At 44.7% G+C, this 19,497-nt stretch overlaps 1 protein-coding gene across 5 annotated transcripts in view; it reads left to right on the top strand.

The window, feature by feature from the left end:
* The window catches only part of Slc24a2 (solute carrier family 24 member 2), a 254,322-nt gene that overhangs the window by 215,604 nt on the left and 19,221 nt on the right, over window positions 1-19,497 (top strand). For all 5 annotated transcript variants that reach the window (XM_052176727.1, XM_052176728.1, XM_052176726.1 and 2 more), the window contains one exon: window positions 10,182-10,325. In XM_052176727.1, coding sequence (XP_052032687.1) covers window positions 10,182-10,325 — 144 coding nt within the window. The remainder of the gene's footprint in view (window positions 1-10,181; window positions 10,326-19,497) is intronic.

The following is a 19,497-nucleotide window of genomic DNA, read 5'->3' as shown; positions in this document are numbered from 1 at the left end:
GAGGGCAGTAGTGGGAGAAGGGGGCCACACTTCACTGTGCAGGCAGTGGGGATGTCAAAGGACTGCCCAGTCCAACTGGCTGGATGTCGTCCTTAGAAAAGAAACCATTTGTGTCAGATAACCAACAGTAGCCATAAAATAGGCAAAACTTAGAGACTATTGCTGACCAGGCCATTTCCAGGGCAGATAATATTTTTCATTAATTTAATGAAAAATTAGGAAGTGGATAGTGGATACAAGGAAGATCTGTTCCCTGTATCCACTAACCTAGATAATATTTACCAAGTGCTGGATTCATTCAGGGGCCTTTTAATATATTTGTCCAACACAATATTTTTATTAATTATTTGGGAATTTCACACAATGTATCCTGATTACACATTCTTTCCACCCCCAACCCCAGACCCACCCTCCCTCCCTTGTGCCCTCACCCTCAAAAAAAAAAAAAAGAAAGAAAGAAAGAAAAAATACAAGTACAATTTGTATTGCCTATATATTCATTTGAGCATGGTCAAACTTCCAGTGGCCAGCCCCTTAAAGATAACTAAGTTCTTTTAATATATTTTAAGAATAAAATAGATGCAAATTTAAGACTCTTTAAAGTCTTCCCAAATTTGAATATTGACAAAGAATTATACCTTATTCACTGGGAAGCTTGTTGTTAATATTTGCACTTTCTGAGGAGTTTTGAGAATATCTGTTCATCTTTCACATGATACAACAGTAATTGACTATTATTAAAAGGAGGTAAAGCTTCATTATCACACTAGAAAAAATGAAATACCAGCATTAATAAACTGTTTCCAATGACTAATTCTAACCCAATTGATAAGAGGCTAAAAGGGCATTTATGGTTACTAATTCTCCACTTAGCTTCTGTGCAGACAGATCTATTATGAATGTATCAGCAATATTTACAAGTACCTGAAAACACTGCAAAGCCATGGTACAGCAATGCAGAAAAAATCCATCTTGTCCATACCTGTGTGCCTCAGAATCACTTGGACAAAACACACAATGAAGGGAAGACACTGCATTTCAATAGAGACACGTACATGCTGTTCTGCATGATTAGGAATGGCTCCTTGCCTTCCTTGAAAGCTGAGGTTCGGACAGCTCTATCACTCAGAGCAATACGTGTTTAAAAACCTTGGTTTTCATTCAGCGTCTAGTACAAGATGAAAATTTGGGCTTGCCACTACTCAGTGGAATCTTATTTCGTGTTTCATGTGCTAAGTGTTTGATGCCAGATTTTTTTTCCTGCATGTAAAGCAGATTAATCATGTCATTATAAGGGGAATGAGTCCCTTCCTTCCTACCACCTGCAGCAAATGTGCTCATTTTTTTGAAGGAAATCTGTTTTCTAGTTAAAGATTACTTCTGTCAGTTCAGGATGTCCACACAAAAGGCAAGGCAAATGTCTCATATGGTGCATCCCTTCTAAAAAGAGATGGCATTTGACTTGGGCTCTCTTCAACTTGTGTATAAGAGACAATGGGTAGGGACCTAGAGGCTAAGGACGCATTACAGGGAATATGGGGGGTTGGGAGAATATATGAGAGATCAGTGAGCCTCTTAGAACATGAAGGTAGGTTATTCTAAGACTCAAAAATGAGTTTTAAAGGACAGGTGATAAGCAGACTAAATTAAGTCTTTCTACTCAGCAATGAGCTGATGGAAAAGGATTAATATCTGTACAGTCATCTTGCTAGTCTACTCAGACAAACCTTAAAAATGCCATGGATGGCGTGACTTACCCAACACAAACTCACAGTTCTGAGGGTTAAAGGTGCTAACCTCCAGTCAAGGCTCTTTCTGGCTTCTTATGGAGTGCTCACATGGTCTTTCCTCCGTGCAGGGGCAGGGAAACACAGAAGGAGAGGCGGGAAGAGAGGGGGAGGGAGGGAGAGGGAGGGAGAGAGGGAAAGAGAGGGAGAGAGGGAGGGAGGGAGAGGGAAAGGGAGGGAGGGAGGGAGGGAGGGAGGGAGGGAGGGAGGGAGGGAGGGAGGGAGGGAGGGAGGGAGAGGGAGAGAAGGAGAAAGAGAAGGTAAGGAAAAGCCTAGGGGCAGGGGACACTCCAGGGAACAAGCACTCTAGGATGCCTTTTTATAAAATAACGAATCTTTTCAGATTAGGGCCCCAGCCTCAGAACCTCATTAAACCTTAATTACTTCCTCAGAGTTCCCATCTCAAGCTCAGTTCCCTGGGGATGGGGGGGGTGGGGGGGGTGGCGGTGTCTTGACATGCTCACAGTGGTTTGCATTCAGCAGGACTCTTCCCTTCAGATAACTGAAGTTTTCCTGTATGGCTTTCTAGCTTTCCATCACCTGCTCTAAAATTGTTTTCTTCTTCAAGACTTTCCTGGTTTTGTTATAGAGGAAAGGCAAATGAAAATGTATCACTTAGAGGGGTAGAGCCTTTCGGAGACCATCCCAGAACTCTGAGACTGCTTTGAACATAACTCAGCACACCTTGTTTGACAAGTCCACAAACTGATTTTGAAATCCCAAACGTTTAGATCCCATGTGACAGTAAAATGATCCATAAGCCAGTAGTAATGTTTTTGTGGCCGTCTTAGTTTGGGGTTACTATTGCTGCGATGAAACACTGTGAACAACTTCGGGAGGAAAGGGCTTATTTTGCTCACAGTCCCAGATAATAGTTCCACTTCAGAAACAGTGAGAGCAGAGATTTCCTCAGGTTAGGAACCTGGATGCAGGAGCTGATGCTTACGGAGGGATGCTACTTAGTGGCTTGCTCTTCCTGCTTTCTTATAAAATCCAGGAATACCAGCCTAGGGAGGGCAACACTCACAATGGCCCTGGTCCTCCCCCATTGATCAGTAATTAAGAAAATGGCTTACAGCTAGATCTTTATAAAAAAAAAGTCATTTTATTCATTTACATTTCAAATGACATCCCCCTTCCTGGTTACCCCTCTAGAACCCTCCAATGCCCCCCTCTCCCCCTCCCTTTTGCCTCTGTGAGGATGCTCCTCCACCCACTCTCTCACTCCTGCCTCACCGCTCCACCATCCCCCTACGCTGGGGCATCAAGCCTCCACAGGACCAAGGGTCTCCTCTTCCATGTATACTCTTTGGTTGGTGCTTTTTACAGCCAGATCTTATGGAGGCATTCCCTCGGGTCAGGTTCCCCCCCTTCAGATAACTATAACTTGTGTCAAGTTGACATAAAACTAGCCAGGACAGTGGGTCAGTCTTGTCCATAATCCATATTCTATTTCTGTAGTTGGTTGACAAGCATGTCTGTTACTATGTTAGCCTCCACAAAGTGGCCAGTACATTTTGTGAGACAATAGAGCTAGCCAATTTGTACCATTTCCTCTGTGTCAAACGCAGTTTAGCGGCTGCTTACATCACAGGCACCCTGTGGAAGTCTCCAGGCACTTTCTACCAGGCAATCAGTGATTGACCATAGAACCAGTCACTGTTTTAAAGAATCTCTGTGCATTTGGGGTAATTTTGCCTTAAAAATAATTCCAGCACTGGTATTGTTTTTTAGTCTGCGCAGAGCTCTGAGTCAAGGTGTCACAATATTATGAGTCTTACCATCTGCTTAAAAGCTCAGTTTCCAATAGAAAGTCATCTCAAAGCTACCTACTGAATAACATAGTGTTTTCCTCGGGGCTGTGGAATTTCCCTTCCCTTTTGTTTATAGAGTCTTCTATTTATCCATTTGAACTAAGAGAAGAAAATTGGATTGTTGGTATCACTGTAGTTGACAAACACTCAAAAAATACTGGATGAATAAACAGATGGGGGAAACCATGCAGTTTCCACCTTCATATCAAATAAGTGAATTGTAGGACTCTATTGATGAAAATATTACAATTCACATAATCAAATCTCTCTCCTAGAAGAAATTATTTTCCCGACTGTTTATTTTTAAGAGTGATAACAGCCGTGTTTTGAGTGTTTCTTCTGTGCCAAACACTGTTCTAAGTACTTTGCATGAATTATTTCAGGCCAGTGCTGTAAAGGAACCTTCTAGAACAAAATTCCTATTTTAAACAGCTTTCTGTCTGACTTTCTATTTCATAGGAAACACGTGATGAGTGGATCTGTGTCTATGGAGTCCTTCTACAGCTGTCTCATCATTAGATGAGGCACCCTGAGGATGTCCTCCGGGAGCATCTTACAGGCTCACTGCCCAGGCCCACACACCTTTCACCAGTTCCCATGGAGACCTACTTTGAGAGATGATGCATATTACCAAAGAGCTTCCTTTTTAATGCTCTGGGCATAAAAAGGGAGAAAAGTAGTCCCAGGATAAAGACAGAGCTATTTTCTTATGACAGTCTTCCCGGGAGGCATCATGACCTTCAAACACTGAATGACAGAGTCCGAAGCTGACCCATCTCATATCTCAGCCCTGCTGACATTAGTCCTAGGAAGGCTTGTTATCATAAAGAGTTTCATTCATTTTCCACAGTGCCCCAGAGATTCCATTTTAAAGGTAGCCAAAATGGATTATCCACAGTTGTGGGAGTCTGGGGTGGCATCAAGCAATGAGACCCACACAAATTCTCATCGTCGGGTTTATCTGCCACCTTCCCCTTCAGCAAACCCCAGGCAAAAGCAAGTCTGTCTTCTTGCCTGTGTTTGAGAGCCTAGTATTCACTGGTATCTATAGCTCCTGCATTTCAGTTTTTCAAATTTTTTTTAAACTAAATTATACAATTTCTCCCTTCCCCTTTCCTTCCTCCAACATTTTGCACAAATTTCCTCTGTTTCTTTTTCTCTGTTACTTGTGTGTGTGTGTGTGTGTGTGTGTGTGTGTGTGTGTGTGTGTGTGTGTGTGTGTGATTCAGGGATGACCACTTAGTACTGGATAAGCAATTAGGGGCCTCCTCCGTGGGGAGGACTATTTCTTCTGCTCTCAGCTTTCCTTCGCTGTCTGTGCTTTGCCTTGGGTGGGGCCCAGTGACATTCCCCTTCCATGTTAGCACGTCTGTCAGTGGTGTTCTTGCTCAGGTGTCCTATTGGCAGTCATGCTGTTGAGGTATCGGGGATGAGTCTTCCCTGTCACTTCCAGGAGACATAGTCTCACAGCAGATTCCCTCATCCTCTGGCTCTTACCATCTTTCCACCCCATCTTTTGAGATTTTGAGATTAAATGCAGGATGTATGTTGTAGATGATAATGACAAATGATAATTTTTTTTTTATTTAAATGTGTATCTCAGACCCTGGAACTAAGGAGACAGCATCTCCTGTCCATGCCCCTAAATTGCCTTTCACATCCCTTGAGTGCTATTGGGAATGCTACAAAGCACAAAGAAAAGGGAGGGGATATGAAGGGGTTTGGGGGGATTGACTTTAAAAAAAAAAATATATAGACCTTCCAGAAAATTAAAAAAATCAGTTTTAGGCTCATGACAATAAATGGGGAAATGTCTGTTAAGTGCTTAGTGTTTGTTACAGCTGAGATTTTAAATTTTTAATTTTTTTAGTGTGTGTGTGTGTGTGTGTGTGTGTGTGTGTGTGTGTGTTATGTAGGGCCTTCAAGTCCAGAAACACTATATTTTTTCAACCAGGTTCAGAGGCTGAAGAGATGGCTCAGTCTTAAAGTTCCTGCCACACAAGCATGAAGACCTAAGTGCAGATCCACGCTATCCAAGTAAAAGCCACGTGTAGTGGTACACATCTGTAACCCCAGTCCTGGGAGGCAGAGGCAGGCAGATCCCTAGAAACCGTTAGCAGTGTTAGCCTGCCAGCATAGCCGAGTCCACGAGCTCCAGGTTCATACACAAGAGGCTGCATTCATTACAGAACAAAGCTGGGAAGCCTGATGTCACAGGTCACAAATGCCTGCTCTGTGGCATGGAGAAAAGGGACAGTGTAGAATGGGGAAGAAAGAGGTCACTAAGGCCTGGCCTGGAATTGGGGCCTTCTTTCAAAAGGTCACCTCATCTCAAGGCCCTCCCTCATCCATCAGCCAAGGCAGATGGCCTTGGATGTGGGATGCTCCCGACTCTGAAGCTCTGGAGTTGCTTCTCTCTTCACCTCAAGCTCCTTTGCTGAAAGACCCCAGCAGTTGGCTTTTATGATCTCTGAGCGCCCACAGAAAGCTTAACTGACAGTTCCTCTGGGAGGCAGCCCCCTCAGCAGGGGGAGATGACAAAAAACGAACAAACAAACAGTGGCCTCAGGATGGCCTGGTTTTAAGGCCTACTGACTGTGAGGTGCAGCAGTGTCTGCAGGAGGTGGACTGCCAGCCCATGAGCATGGCAGACCCTGAGGGGCCGCGTTATATTCTTAGCCAGCACTATGCCACACGAAGGTGCCACCACTGGGGAAAGGCAGCACCTCTAAGTTCTGAAGTGAGTAAGGACAAGGGAGTAAGATCTTCACTTCCAACTTGAAGCAAATAAATCCCAGCTAAGCTGAGTTGGAGGCCAACCTTGGCAATCCTGAGTCCACTTTCTGTGAACTGGGGGTGAGGCCTTGCCAGCAACCGGTAAGACTAAATCTAAAAGCAGCTCATTTATAGATCCTTTTGGGGTTATTTTGCTTTGTTTTCATTTTAATTCCCTGGAAGAAGAGATTGCCTTAGAGTGAGTTACCTTCACCCTAGAATCTGGTAGCCACCCTTCACAAGCAAAAATGATATACTGAGTTGCTTCCGAGAAATAGTGTTCGGGCTTCAGAGGTAACCTCTGGACTGGTGAATCCCTACAACATACATGCAAAGATGCTAAATGGATGCCACAAAGCCTGCAAGTAGCCAACAGTGGGTGCCTTGGGATCATCTGGTTTTGCCTCTCCTAGGCAGGAACCCTAGATTTTCATAATTGACTTTATACCTTAAAGGAGAGGCTGCTTAAAAAATCTGGAAACTGGAGTTTGCAAATCCTGACTCTGTTGCCTGGTCTCCCTATCCTCCTAGGTCTGAAGGCTAATGTACCACCCATCACTTGGGCAACTAGTTAAAGTTGTGCGTCTATCTGTCTGTCTGTCTGTCTGTCTCTCTCTCTCTCTCTCTCTCTCTCTCTGAGTGTGTGTGTGTGTGTGTGTGTGTGTGTGTGTGTGTGTGTGTGTGTGTGTGTGTGTGTTAAGCGTTTCTCTATATATACTAGGAAAACCTGCGACTTATCATATAGCCCAGTCTGGCCTTGAAGACTGGAATCCTCCTGCCTCCACTTTTGGGAATACTAGGATTATAGATATAAACCCCCACTGTCCCATACTGAGTAATGTGTTTTCTTCTAAGGTTCTTTTATATCAGAAATTGCAGGGTCCTAAAGAGCTAGCCACTAGCCTAGTTTTGTGTAACTGTATGGTTTGTACAGGACCCCAGCAGATACCAAACCATGTTAAGCTTTTATATCAAAAATCACTTGGATTCTTTCTGGTGTATCCTGCTCTCCTTGCCTTGTTTTCTAGGAGCTTTCTTCAGATACTTTAGGAGGCAAGAATGGGTCATCCCAAGGTCAAAGCTAGCATGCTACAACTCTAGTAAAAGCTGGAGTTCATTGCCCTGACCCCAATGGCCTCTTGCTTGGCTCCAAGCCTGATTCGAGCATTGCAGCTCCTGCTCCAGCAAAGACAAAATAGGTCTTGAACTTGGAACAGTGTGTTCTTCTGCTAAGTCTCTAACCAGCTTGCAAGCTGTTGCCCCTTGAGCCAGAGTAAGATTTCCCTGGCAAGAAGACAAAAATAATTTCTTCTGAAGCGTTCTGACAGCTTGCTCCTGAGGCCCCTCTCTCCTCCATCCCAGGGTTCTAGGTTCCTTACTTCCCTGCATAGGAATTGTCCCTCACCCTCACCCCATGAAGAGTGGAGATTCCTGTTGGCATAGCCTAAGGCACAGACTCTTCTTCTACTTCTCTCCTGCCTTAGCAGCAGCCACCCTTGGACCCCATACAACACAGCTAACTGTTTGCACTGGGCATTGGTGTGTTTAGAGCTTAAGCATCCAAACAGACAATTATTTTCTGCTATTTGCTAGTGGCGCTGCCTGCCTGGTGACTTTGGCAGATGGAGAAAAGAGCTAATCCGTAGGTTACAAGCAGAAGGTTATTGATGAAATGTCACCATCTGTTGGTGTCATTAAAATGATATGAGTCATAAAGCGTTGCTTTTGGGTTTGGTTTTTTTTTTTTTTCTCAAAAAGGATAGCTTGGAGTTTAGGGAGAAGTTGTTAAATTGTGGATGGAGGTGGGGACAGAGGGGGGAGGAGAGGTTACCCCAGAAGAAAGAGCTTCGTGAATCAGATGATCTGGTTTGTCTTCAGGGAAGCCAATCCTCTGCTAGATTAAACCCTGTGTGTACATGCTATAAGGTGAGGTGCTCACGAAGGCTGGTACAGTACCTCACCTCTCCGTGCCTACCTCTTGGTGCCTACTACCAGGCTGTGGACAGAAAAGTCATTCATTTGGTTACATGAAGAAGACCTCATTGGAGGAAAACTTAATAGGCCCCCCCAGCCTTCTTAGTCTTCACTGCCCTGTGACACACAGATAATATACCCAGATGGCACTGTAGGTATGTAAGCCCATAGGAGATGGTTGTCTCTGTGGGTCACCTCTCCTCCAAGGATGATGGGGTGGCTAAGATCAGGGACAGAGCTCCCAGGAAAGAGTAAAGACAGTGGTGGAGATTGCAGCTTCTGCATTACATTAACACATGGGTTGCAGAGGCTTGAGGTGTGCGTTTGATGAAAAGGTTTGGGTAACCAAAATACATTGTCAACTTCTTTATTTAATCCCCTTAATTCTCTCCTATTTGTACTTTGTGGATTCTTACCTACTGCCACAAACCTGTTGTTTTCAGTCTTTCCCAGTACAGTTTCCAATCCTTGAGTTTTTTTTAAAGACCTTTTGTTCATCCCTAATGTGTACCAGTAAATAAATCTGTACATACCCAGTCATGACCTCCTAGTTCAGTACTTTGTCCCTTAAGCCATCTGGCCCAAGCCTTTTCCACCTGCCCCTCCTTAGGAACACAGACACTGAAGGAGCCCAGCCCTGGTGCTTAAAACATGTGCAAAAGCTTGAAGACGCTCTCTGTGCTATCTAAAGGAAACATCACTGCAAGAGCACTTATTGATATTTTTAGACCGTGTGCTCTGTCCCGCTGCTGCTGTTTCGTTTTGAAACAAGCAGCATGGGCAGCGATGGGTAGTGTCAGCAGTGCTGTGGTGCTGACACTGTGGCCCCCAGCTCAGGGACCAATGGTCATCCTGCTGGGCAAATCCACCTTTTGTGTCTTCTGCCCCTGGGGCTTGAGAGTTGCTGACTGCAGTAGAAGCTGCCAAAGCACTGGGAGCAGGCTGCCCTGTCAGAGACGGGGTTCTCACTCTGCCTCTGAGATGATCCCCGTATCATCAGAGTTGGTCCTGCGGCATGCTTTACCCGTTTCTCCGAGTCCTAAGGCACGTGTTTATATAATGTGCCCCTAATGACGAGTGAAATGGTTTAGAAGTCACTCAGTTGATTAAGCAAGTTAGGAGCACCCATGGAGACGTGCTGAGCTTATTCTTGGGTGGGTGAGAGGGACCTCTCAGGATTATCACTGAACTGTTTCTGAAGTGAGTTTTGTGTACCTGGTGGGTTGGAGAGAAAGAGAGGAGGGGGAAAGAAAGGGTAGCTAGCAAGAGATCTTAATTTTTTTTTAACCTGTGTTCTTCCTGCCAATGTATCTGAATCACAGCCCTAGGGAAAAGGAGATGGGGGGGGGGCAGTCACAGATCAAAAGATCAGCAGATATTGGTAATCATAAAGTGGTCATGAAAGGAGTTTTTTTTTTTTTGAAAGGATGAGGTAAATCCTATCAAAGCACATTATATGCAAATATCATAAAGAAGACCCCTGTTTTTACAGCTGAATAAGAGACACAGTTGGATCAAAAAAAAATGTCATGAGTAATAACTCTGGCTGATGTTAAATAATCAGTTGATAAACATGAGAGGCCATAAGATACCCCCAAGGAATGAAGAGAAACTTCTAGAGTGCTCTGGAGGGGTGGAGAGCTGCTTGTTCCTGGGCCTCATGCTGTGACAGATGGGGTGCCCTTACAGAAGAAAGCCTGTGAAAGCAGCCGGGGTGGCTTGGGAAAGCTTGGAGCCGGCCCTTGCTTGCTCTGCAGTCTTACCCTTGCCATTTGTGGCCCTGTGACTCCCCTCGTCTCTGCCTGTTTATATCTGTCCTCTCGCTCTACAGCCTGCCACAGAGACTGCCGAGAGAGAAGACGACCAGCCCCTCAGCCTGTCCTGGCCGGCCAACACCCGCAAGCAGGTCACCTTCCTAATCGTTCTTCCCATCGTATTTCCTCTCTGGATCACCTTACCTGACGTCCGCAAACCTGTGAGTGAACCCCTGTGGAAACAGCTCCCCTGTGAAAGCATGGTAGCCACCATAGTCTGTGTCCGGTTGTGTTTAAAGAGAATGGGGAGGTGACATGCGTGTACGTACGCCTCTTCTCAGACATGCCTGAAACTTCAATCACAGTGACTATTCAGTGACTAAAAAACGTGAACCACCCAGAAACTAGAAGTGTGAAACCACCATGTTATTCTGCTCATGGATCCTGTGGGACAACTAAAAAACGTGAACCACCCAGAAACTAGAAGTGTGAAACCACCATGTTATTCTGCTCATGGATCCTGTGGGACAGGAATTGAATCGGGTACACTGGGGATGGTTTGTCCCTACCCCAGGCAGATCTCTGTGAATTCAAGGCCAGCCTGATCTACATAGTGAATTCCAGGACAGCCAGGGATATATAGAGAGAGTCTATTATTTTACAAAGGGAGAGAAAGGTGGTGGCGTTCACCTAGAGGCAAAAAAATGACTCACACTGCTTTTGCAGAGAACCTAAGTTCAATCCTCAGTAACCACAATAAGTGAGTAGCTCATAGCCACTTGTAACTCCAGCTCTGGGGATGTCATCTTCCAGACCTCGAGGGAACCTGCAGGCAGGTGTGTCCAAATGCAGACATAGACACATATAAATATGCACAATTTTCAAAAATTAAATCATAAAAAATAGTTGACCTGGAATATATACCAGTGTCACGTGCCATATGAATCTCTTAATGAGAAAAATGTCAAAGAACCCACAACCACCGTAGTGATTTTCTCTTAAGAAGTACAACTCAAGGTCCAAGCAGGAAAGCAACGCTGTATTTCCTTGAATTTTTTTTGGCTATGTATTAAATTTAAAAAATAATTTAAAGAATTGCAAATGCCTATATATATGATATCCCTTCTACAATTGAATTGCCATCTTTATAACCAATATTATTTATTTAAGATTGCCAGGTGCCAAAGGCTGTGACTGCCTTACCATCTGACAGACAGCAAAGTACAATCTGAGTACAGACTAACCAAGGAACACTCTCTCCCAGGGGTGGTAAACTCGATCTTGAACCATTAATGTTTGCCCTGGAGGTGGAAACAGTGATGAGAGTGATAGGGCACAGGCATCAACACACACACATGACGGAAGCATGTACCTATCTGTCATGCATCAGATTCTGCACCGATATTTTTAAGGGACCACATCATGGGATCTCCAGAAACATCTATAGTAGGATATACATCTATCATTGGTGAAAGAAAAAATATCGGCTCAGGACCCCCAAAGACCAAGTTCTCAGCCAGGACAAAGGAGATTTATTTGCCCCAGAAGGACAAAGGACGGGGAATAAGAGCCAAGGAGAGGAAATCGAGGAAGAGGAAGAAGGGGGACAGGAATAGGAAGGAGTTGTACAGATATTTATCCCAGAAGGGATTGAATAAAGGACTGCCTCTGGCTAGAGAGGAAACAGACTGGCCTACAGGAAAAGGGCAGTTTATAAAGTTAACAAGGGGAAGCCCTGTGTTAGAATGAGGTGTTTAATTTTAATTGGGCCTGTTAATTAGGAGGCTTTTGACTGTTGGACTTCAGTATTTTGATAGCTGGCCCTTGGTAGTCAGCCTCAGGAGGAGGAAGTAGCCAAATAAGGGAATAGATCTGGGGCCAGCTTTAGGAATGTGATCTAATGGGGTTTAGCAGGGCAGAGGGAATGGGGGAGAAGGGCAAGGCCTGCCAGAGCCATACTCACCGTGCGGAGGCTGGCCAGAGTCCCTTCAGCTGGTAAAGAAAAAGAGACGTAACAGTAAGTCAACCAAATCATACCAATCGCTTTCCAGAGGATGGAACTGAGATGCATACCCACACTGCACTGATAGATCTGAGGTGTCTTCATTATCCCCTCTGATGGTTTATATTGACTGTCAACTTGGCAGGATCTAGATTAACCAGACACAAGCCTTTGGGCATATTTGTGAGAGGCTTTAGGTTACTCAAAGAGGGAGGACCCACCCGAAATGTGGGTGGTGCCATCCCATGGTCTGGGTTCCCCAGACTAAATAAAAAGGGGAAAGGGGGACTGGGCACCCACACTCATCTCTCCCTGTTTCCTGACTGGATACAATGTGACCAGCTGCCTATGTACCCCCTAACTGAGAGCCAAAGAAACTCTTCCCTACATTGCTTTTGTCAATTCTTTTGTTACAAGGAGAAGAAAAGTAACTAAAATGTCCACCATTCCCAGTCTATGCTGTTTGAGCCAGTGTTTTTGTTTACTTCACAAAGAAAACCCAGAAGACTAGGTATCGTTTTCTAACTCTCTACAGAAGCGTTAATGTGATATGGTGCAGAGTAGCCGGCTATCTGGCTAATGAGAGTCAATTGTTGCTATGCTCTGTGCCCTTGGGCAGAGCATCTTGGGAGCAGAAGTGTGTGGTAGGGCTCTTCTTCACTACAAGTGGGCAAGAGGTGGAGAGGAAATGCTGGGGCTCTGGTGGCCTTCTCCTCTCCCTTTTATTCTATCTACCCCTGTGGCAGGTCTGCCCTCCTCCATTAATCCTCTCTGAAAAGCCTTTGAAGACCTGTCCAGGGGTGTGTCTCACAAGTCTCCGGGGTGATTCTCAGTCCAGTCGAGTTCACAGTGAGTACTGTCCCATCTCACAGCTCCATCGTGACAGGTCTGACTGATGAGAAAGTGGAGCTGCATGGGACTCTCTTCTTGGCGATCCTGCTGACACATTCTTCACCAGGCAGCCTGCCCCCAAGGGCTGATAGAGCTTGCCCTCTCTGTTAGTCTCTCTGTTAACTGCTCTGACCGGCTACCTGGCAGAGGCAGCCTAAGGGGAGAAGGCTGGATTTGGGCTGGTGGTTTTAAAAGGATAAACTCCCTCAGGTCTGGAAAGCATGGCTGATTGGCATGAGGCAGATGGTCATGTGACTCTCACAGTCAGGAGCAGAGAGGGGTGAATACTAGTGCCCACTGATTTCCTTCTGTTGACCCAGTTGGGGTTCCCATAGGATGCTATCACCCACATTCAGTGTGAGCCTGCTCTTCTCAGTTAGACCTCCTTGGGTGTGCCCTCAAAGACAAACCCAGAGGTATCTCTCCTATATGATTCCAAATCCTGTCAAGACAATGAAGATTAGCCATCACCTTCCTTGCTTCCCCAAGTATCAGCCACAATGTGAACTGGCCCGTTTTCTGTCTTTTTCTGGGTTCGGTATGCTATTCCAAGCAGAAGTGAGACTACCAAGGGAACATTTAGTTATGTTCAGATTTCCTCAGCAAATATTCAGCACTAAGGAACACACAGGCCCTTAAAGAGTATAATAACACAAAATTCATAGTTTAATAACTAAACCAAGGTATGCTTGCTGTGCTGGAAAGTTTTTTTGTCAACTGGATACAAGTTAAAGCTGTCTGAGAGGAGGGAACCTCAGATGAGAAAATGCTTTCATAAATGGAGCTATAGGAAAACCTGAAGGGCATTTTAGTGATTGATGGAGGAGGGTCCAGTCCATTTTAGTGCTGCCCTCCGTGGACTGATGGTCCTGAGTTCTATGAAAAGGCAGTCTGAGCAAGCCACAGTGATCAAGTCAGTCAGCAGTATTGCTCCATGGCCTCTGCATTAGCTCCTGCCTCCAGGTTCCTGCCCTGTTCAAGTTTCTGTCCTGACTTCCTTTTATAATCAACAGTAATGTAGAAGAAGTATAAGCCAAATAAACACTTTTCTCCTCAAGTTACCTTTAGTCAGAGTGTCTCATCATAGCACTAATGGCCACAAGTAAAAAGCATTTACGCAGAACTCAAAGCAAAATCCATAGCAACAGTGAAAGAAGGGTAGAGCCTCAACCTCCAACTCCTGGCCATGCTCACTCCACTGCCCTGGCTGTGGTCTTTTGTTCCCCCTCTCCTGTCTTACAGGAGCAACCTTGGGAGGAAATGCATTTCTCTGGACCCCATTTTTGTCAGCTATTAAATAAAGGTTTCTAAGATGTCTAGATTCCCTACCAGCCTTGGCATTCTGTGATTGAGAAAAGCAAAAATAAAGAGATCAGCCTCAATACTATATTACAGACTGAAGGGGACTGTATACCCCAGCTTGTCCGCAATAGTCTCAGCCTACTCTGAGAGCATACTGGTTGGGAGACAAGCCATGCAGACCTCCCTGTCCATGCAAAAGGCCCAAATGAAATAAAATGAACCTTGCCATTAAGATGTTTCCTGGTTATATTTATTACAGGGGAGTTTTACTAGATTGTTTCTTACATCAACTTTCTTTTGGCTCCATAACACACCGTCTCAAACTCAGCTTAAAAGAAGAGTATTTCACCCCATGATTCTGAAGCTGGGAAGCGAATGCTAGGCTCAGATGGACAATTCTCCTGGGAGCAGGTTGCCACAGGAGCCTCTCAGCTGAAATAGCTTGTGTTCAACAAGGCCTCTAACCTTTATGTATGTAGTCTGTCTGGTCTGGACTTAGACACAGGTTAGAAAAAGACCAAGAACTATGAGAATGGAAACTCCAAAAAAATCCTCCTGAGATCTAGTTTGGGGTTTGACTCCATCACTGCCAGCGCATTGTGTTGATTGAAGCCAGTATAAAGCCAGCTCAGACCTCAGAGAAAATAAATAGAGATCACCTATTGCTGGGAAAGGCAGAGTATTTTAGTTTGGGTTTCCATTGCTGGAAGACACCATGACCAAGGCAACTCTTATAAAGGACATTTAATTAGGGCTAGTCTACACTTTCAGAAGTTGAGTCTGTCATCACCATGGCAAGAAGCGTGGTAGCGTGCAGGCAGACATGGTGCTGGAGGAGCTGAGAGTTCTACATCTTTATCCAAAGTCAGCCAAGAGACTGTCTTCCAGGCAGCTGGGAGTAGGGCCTCAAAACCCACCCCCACAGCGACACACTTCCTCCAGTAAAGCCATACCTACTCCAACAAGGCCATAGCTACTCCAAAAAGGCCACATCTCTCCTAATAGCACCACTCCCTGGGCCAAGCATATTCAAACCACCACACAGAGTAATGTACTGGCAGCTGGGGAGGGGTGTCTTTGATTTAGTCCTGCCACGGGCCTCATGTGTGTCCACAAAGGCCACACGATGTAATATCAGGAAAAGAGTGAGAAAATTAACAAATAGTTGCTCCTTTTTGGGCCTACCATCTCTCTTTCTTCGGTAGGATTTTTTTAAATTCCTCATGGAGATGAAAATCCCAAAGCTTACCAATAATTGCAGAGAAAGCATGATTGTGTAGCTCTAATTTCAGAATAAATATTACTCCCACTTGTTTTTTATCCCCACGTCATTTCTATGCAAATGTTTTGCCTATGTTTATTAAATATTGCATACTTTCTATTCAGGCACTAAGTAGGAGCCTCACAGTTACAGTTTTCTTAAATTAACAACTTTGTTTGAAAAGGGAAAGGGCTAAAGCGTAATCCTTGATGGGAAACATACCTTTGAAGGAAACTGGAAACAATAAACAATAAAACATGTTATTTTCTCCCATGGCCTGAGATGGGTGTTCAGACAGAGGAGGAGGATTTCCTCTTGAGACAGGAAATCATGACCCATTCGGGCTGGGAAGGAGGCTCAGCCCCCAGCTAGAGGCTTGCAGGTTCTGTCATCTATTCCTTCACCAGGTTTTTATTGATGATCCGGCAGGAGCCAAATGTAATGTAGCAAGAATGAAGTGATTGAGACCCACGGCGGGTTAGAGGTTTGTTCAATCACAGTCAGCTACTAAGAGGAAAGCCAAGACTCCACCATACCAGGCGTCCACAGTCATTGTATCTCCCCAGGGGTCAGCCTCCTCATTTCTCAAAAACCACAGTAAAGATGATAGTGTGCAGGCACAGTTGTGATTACTATCTGGGCACTTTTTATGCCCTTGGGTAAGGACTTGTCCAAGTTTTTGTGTACATGGATCTTCAGAACATTTAGATGTGTACTACTTTTCCCTTGCATTTTACAAATGGAGAAACCAAAACTTAAAGAGGTTAGACAGTTCTTTCTAAGCAGAAAAATCCCTGCTCGCTTGGGAGCAGAGATTTCAACCTCCATTATCTTACCCCAGTGGCCATGTTTTCATCTTAGTAGGATTGTTGTGGGAAAGCTCTTAAATGTGTAACTTCCAGAGCCGGCAAGATGGCCCAGCAGGTGAAGGGAATTGCTACCAAGCCTTTTAGCCTAAACTTGATTCCCATGATCCACACGATAGAAAGAGATAACAGTCCCCCATGAGTTGTTCTCACACCTTCACACACACACACACACACACACACACACACACACACACAAAATAAATGAATGAATGAATGAATGATGAACAGATAAATAAATACAAGAATGTTTTTTTAAAAATGTATGCTTCAGTCCAGACTTAATAGTAAGTACCTGTGACCACCACTACTCAGAAGACCAAAGCAAGACAATTATAAATTTGAAAACACCCTGGGCTACATAGCAACACCCCCATCCCTTCTACCCAAAGTATACTCTTCAGGACATTGCACAAAGTAGATGCTCAGTGACAATTAAATTTAGAACAGCAAGGACACAGCCCGTTCGCTCAGCCAGCTATTGTCCAGTGACATTTTGCAAACCAATATCACACCGCTCTCCTAAAAGCGCCTAATGGGAACATTAGCTGTCAATTAGGTACCTAGCCATTACATGGGAAACAAAATGGACAGCACATGGACACAATTTGCTCATTTGCTAATTGGTATGAAGCCTATCCTAACAGATGTCAAAATGAGCCACCATTACTGACTATAACCTAATGTGTTAGACCTTGGTTTTTAGGGCTGTTTTCTCTCTTCCAGTGGGACTGGTAACCTAATACCTGTACAGATGCTCCAGGGCAGTGATATCCAGAATGAAACCATGGAGTCCAAATGAGGAGAATGGTCCAGACATAAAATGAGAGAAGTGATTTCCTGGGCTGTGAGACTGGGCATGGCAAGGCAGTTTGACAGAGAAACAATTAGCCAAGCTGCTGGTGCATGAAGGGTTGCAACTTCCGAAGCAAGAACAATATGGGAGGTTGGGGAGGCAGATGGCCAAACAGCTGGAGCACTGGCCTCTGTTTCCTGGATGCTTTTTTTAAATTTTCTGGCATTGGTAACAACAGATCCTGGCATGGTGATGATGATGATGATGATGATGATGATGATGCTTGCGCTGCCTGTGGCTGTGTGTCTTTTGAGCAGTTTGTGGCCCTGTTTTCTTCAAGAAGTGTTAGGCACACATACTGTGTAGTCAGCTGACCTGAATTTCATCATCAGTTGAAGATCTGTGTACAAAGTAGGTACCCAATCTTTACCTATTCCTAGTATATGATGAGGACCCTGAAATTCACCTGAGAATATTTGTTTTTTTTAATAAGCCTCTGATTCAACATTTGGTGCTTTTCGATGCCTATCAATTATTAATTGGTATCCTAATTAAGAATCTTAAATATTCAATATTGAATTAGGCAAGTTTTCATTAATGGATTGGTTTCCATTTTGTTCCTTTATATCCCTAGTCTCACCCCTGGCTTTGTCAATCTGCCTGGGAATGTTCTACAGCTCAGTGTTATGAGGGAATCTTAGTATTTTGATTCTGACTGATGATGTCATCCCAACGAACAGACATGCAAAGGGGACATTTTAAAATGTATTAAATGAAAAATAAAGAGAAGTATATATACACTTAGTAAATATGCAAGGCTGGAAACAGAACAGCCTGTGAGGACGCCTCAGGACACGAGGAATGGATGTCTCAGCATCACGTAGATTGTAGCTCTGTGCTTCTCAGGACATAGGCAGGATCCTGATCTAGTTGCTACTGGAGTCACGGGCAGCCTCATGTGGCTATCACTGCCTGTCTCTGCCCATGACAAAGCATGACCCTGGGAGACTGAAACCTGCATCCTGAAACAATAACTAACTGTGTTATTGGAAGGGAAAGACTGGCAAGTCCAGTCACCTCAGGGCCCTGCCTGGACAAGCTCCGTGTCTTCTCTGGTGTGGGAATCTTATCTCAGGAATCCAGTTCCCAGCCTTCAAGAAATCTGCTTTGGGAATCGAAGGTGTGGGCTCCAATTTGGGGAGGGGGGAGTGTTTCCCCATCACGCATTGAAGTGCTCAGGGCTCTAGGAGAGACCAGAGTCCTTACCCAAAATACTTTCCTTCTAAGAAGGAGAAGGAGCACAGGGAAGAATTTAAGGGGGATATCTGGCCTGCTCAATGTGGCATGATGCCCTCTCCCAACTGAGCATGCCCATTTTGTCTTACAGTCACCCCAGAGAATGCTCCTCTACAAAGCAGCACCCATTGGAAGAGAGAAAAGATTCTTGTAGAGTCTAAGAGTTATATGAATAATGTGCTAATAAAAAAGACTTACTCAAAGCTTGAAATTAACAGAGAATACAAGCCTTGTCTGGAACCCTAAACTATCACCGTGCTTCAAACTTGAAAGACAGTCACACACGAATTTCTTTTTTCTTCAAATTCCATGGCAGCTCTTTGGACAACTGATGCTTCCCCTATTTACATGAACTGCAGGCACCACTGTCCTGAACTGGATAACATTATCAAAGCACAATGTGTGTTTTTCTCAGCATAGATAGCTTTGAAATCAAAGCATTGGCAAGAAGGGGTGGTAGGGTCTTACAGTCTGTCTGGACCAGTGCCCTGAGCAGACCTTGGGCACAAACTCTGCAGTCAATCCTGCAACACCCAGAGGAAGCTACACAGGCTCCTTTTGGACCATTAGGGCCAATGCCCTGAGCAGACTTTAGGCACAAACAGGCTCACAACTCCCAGAGGAAGTTCCACTCCCAGGTGCTCTAACATGTCCAGGAACATAGGATCACAGAATCATAGGAGCTTGGTCACACCAGGATCTCAGGGTCCCAGAGGCAGCTTGACTCTCAGGAGCTCTGACACACCCAGGATCTCAGGATTACAGAATCCCAGAATCACAGGATCACAGAGACATCTTGACTCAGAGGAGTCCTGATGCAACCAGGATCACAGGAAGGACAGGCTCCAGTCAGATATAGCAAGGGCAGGCAGCACTAGAGATAACCAGATGGCGGAAGGCAAACATAAGAACATAAGCAACAGAAGCCATGATTACTTGGCATCATCAGAACCCAATTCTCCCACCATAGCAAGCTCTG

Source organism: Apodemus sylvaticus, chromosome 3 (assembly GCF_947179515.1).
Source record: "Apodemus sylvaticus chromosome 3, mApoSyl1.1, whole genome shotgun sequence".
Lineage (NCBI taxonomy): Eukaryota > Metazoa > Chordata > Mammalia > Rodentia > Muridae > Apodemus > Apodemus sylvaticus.
The sequence above is the reverse complement of the archived record's forward strand: the minus strand, read 5'-3'. Positions and strand labels throughout refer to the sequence as shown.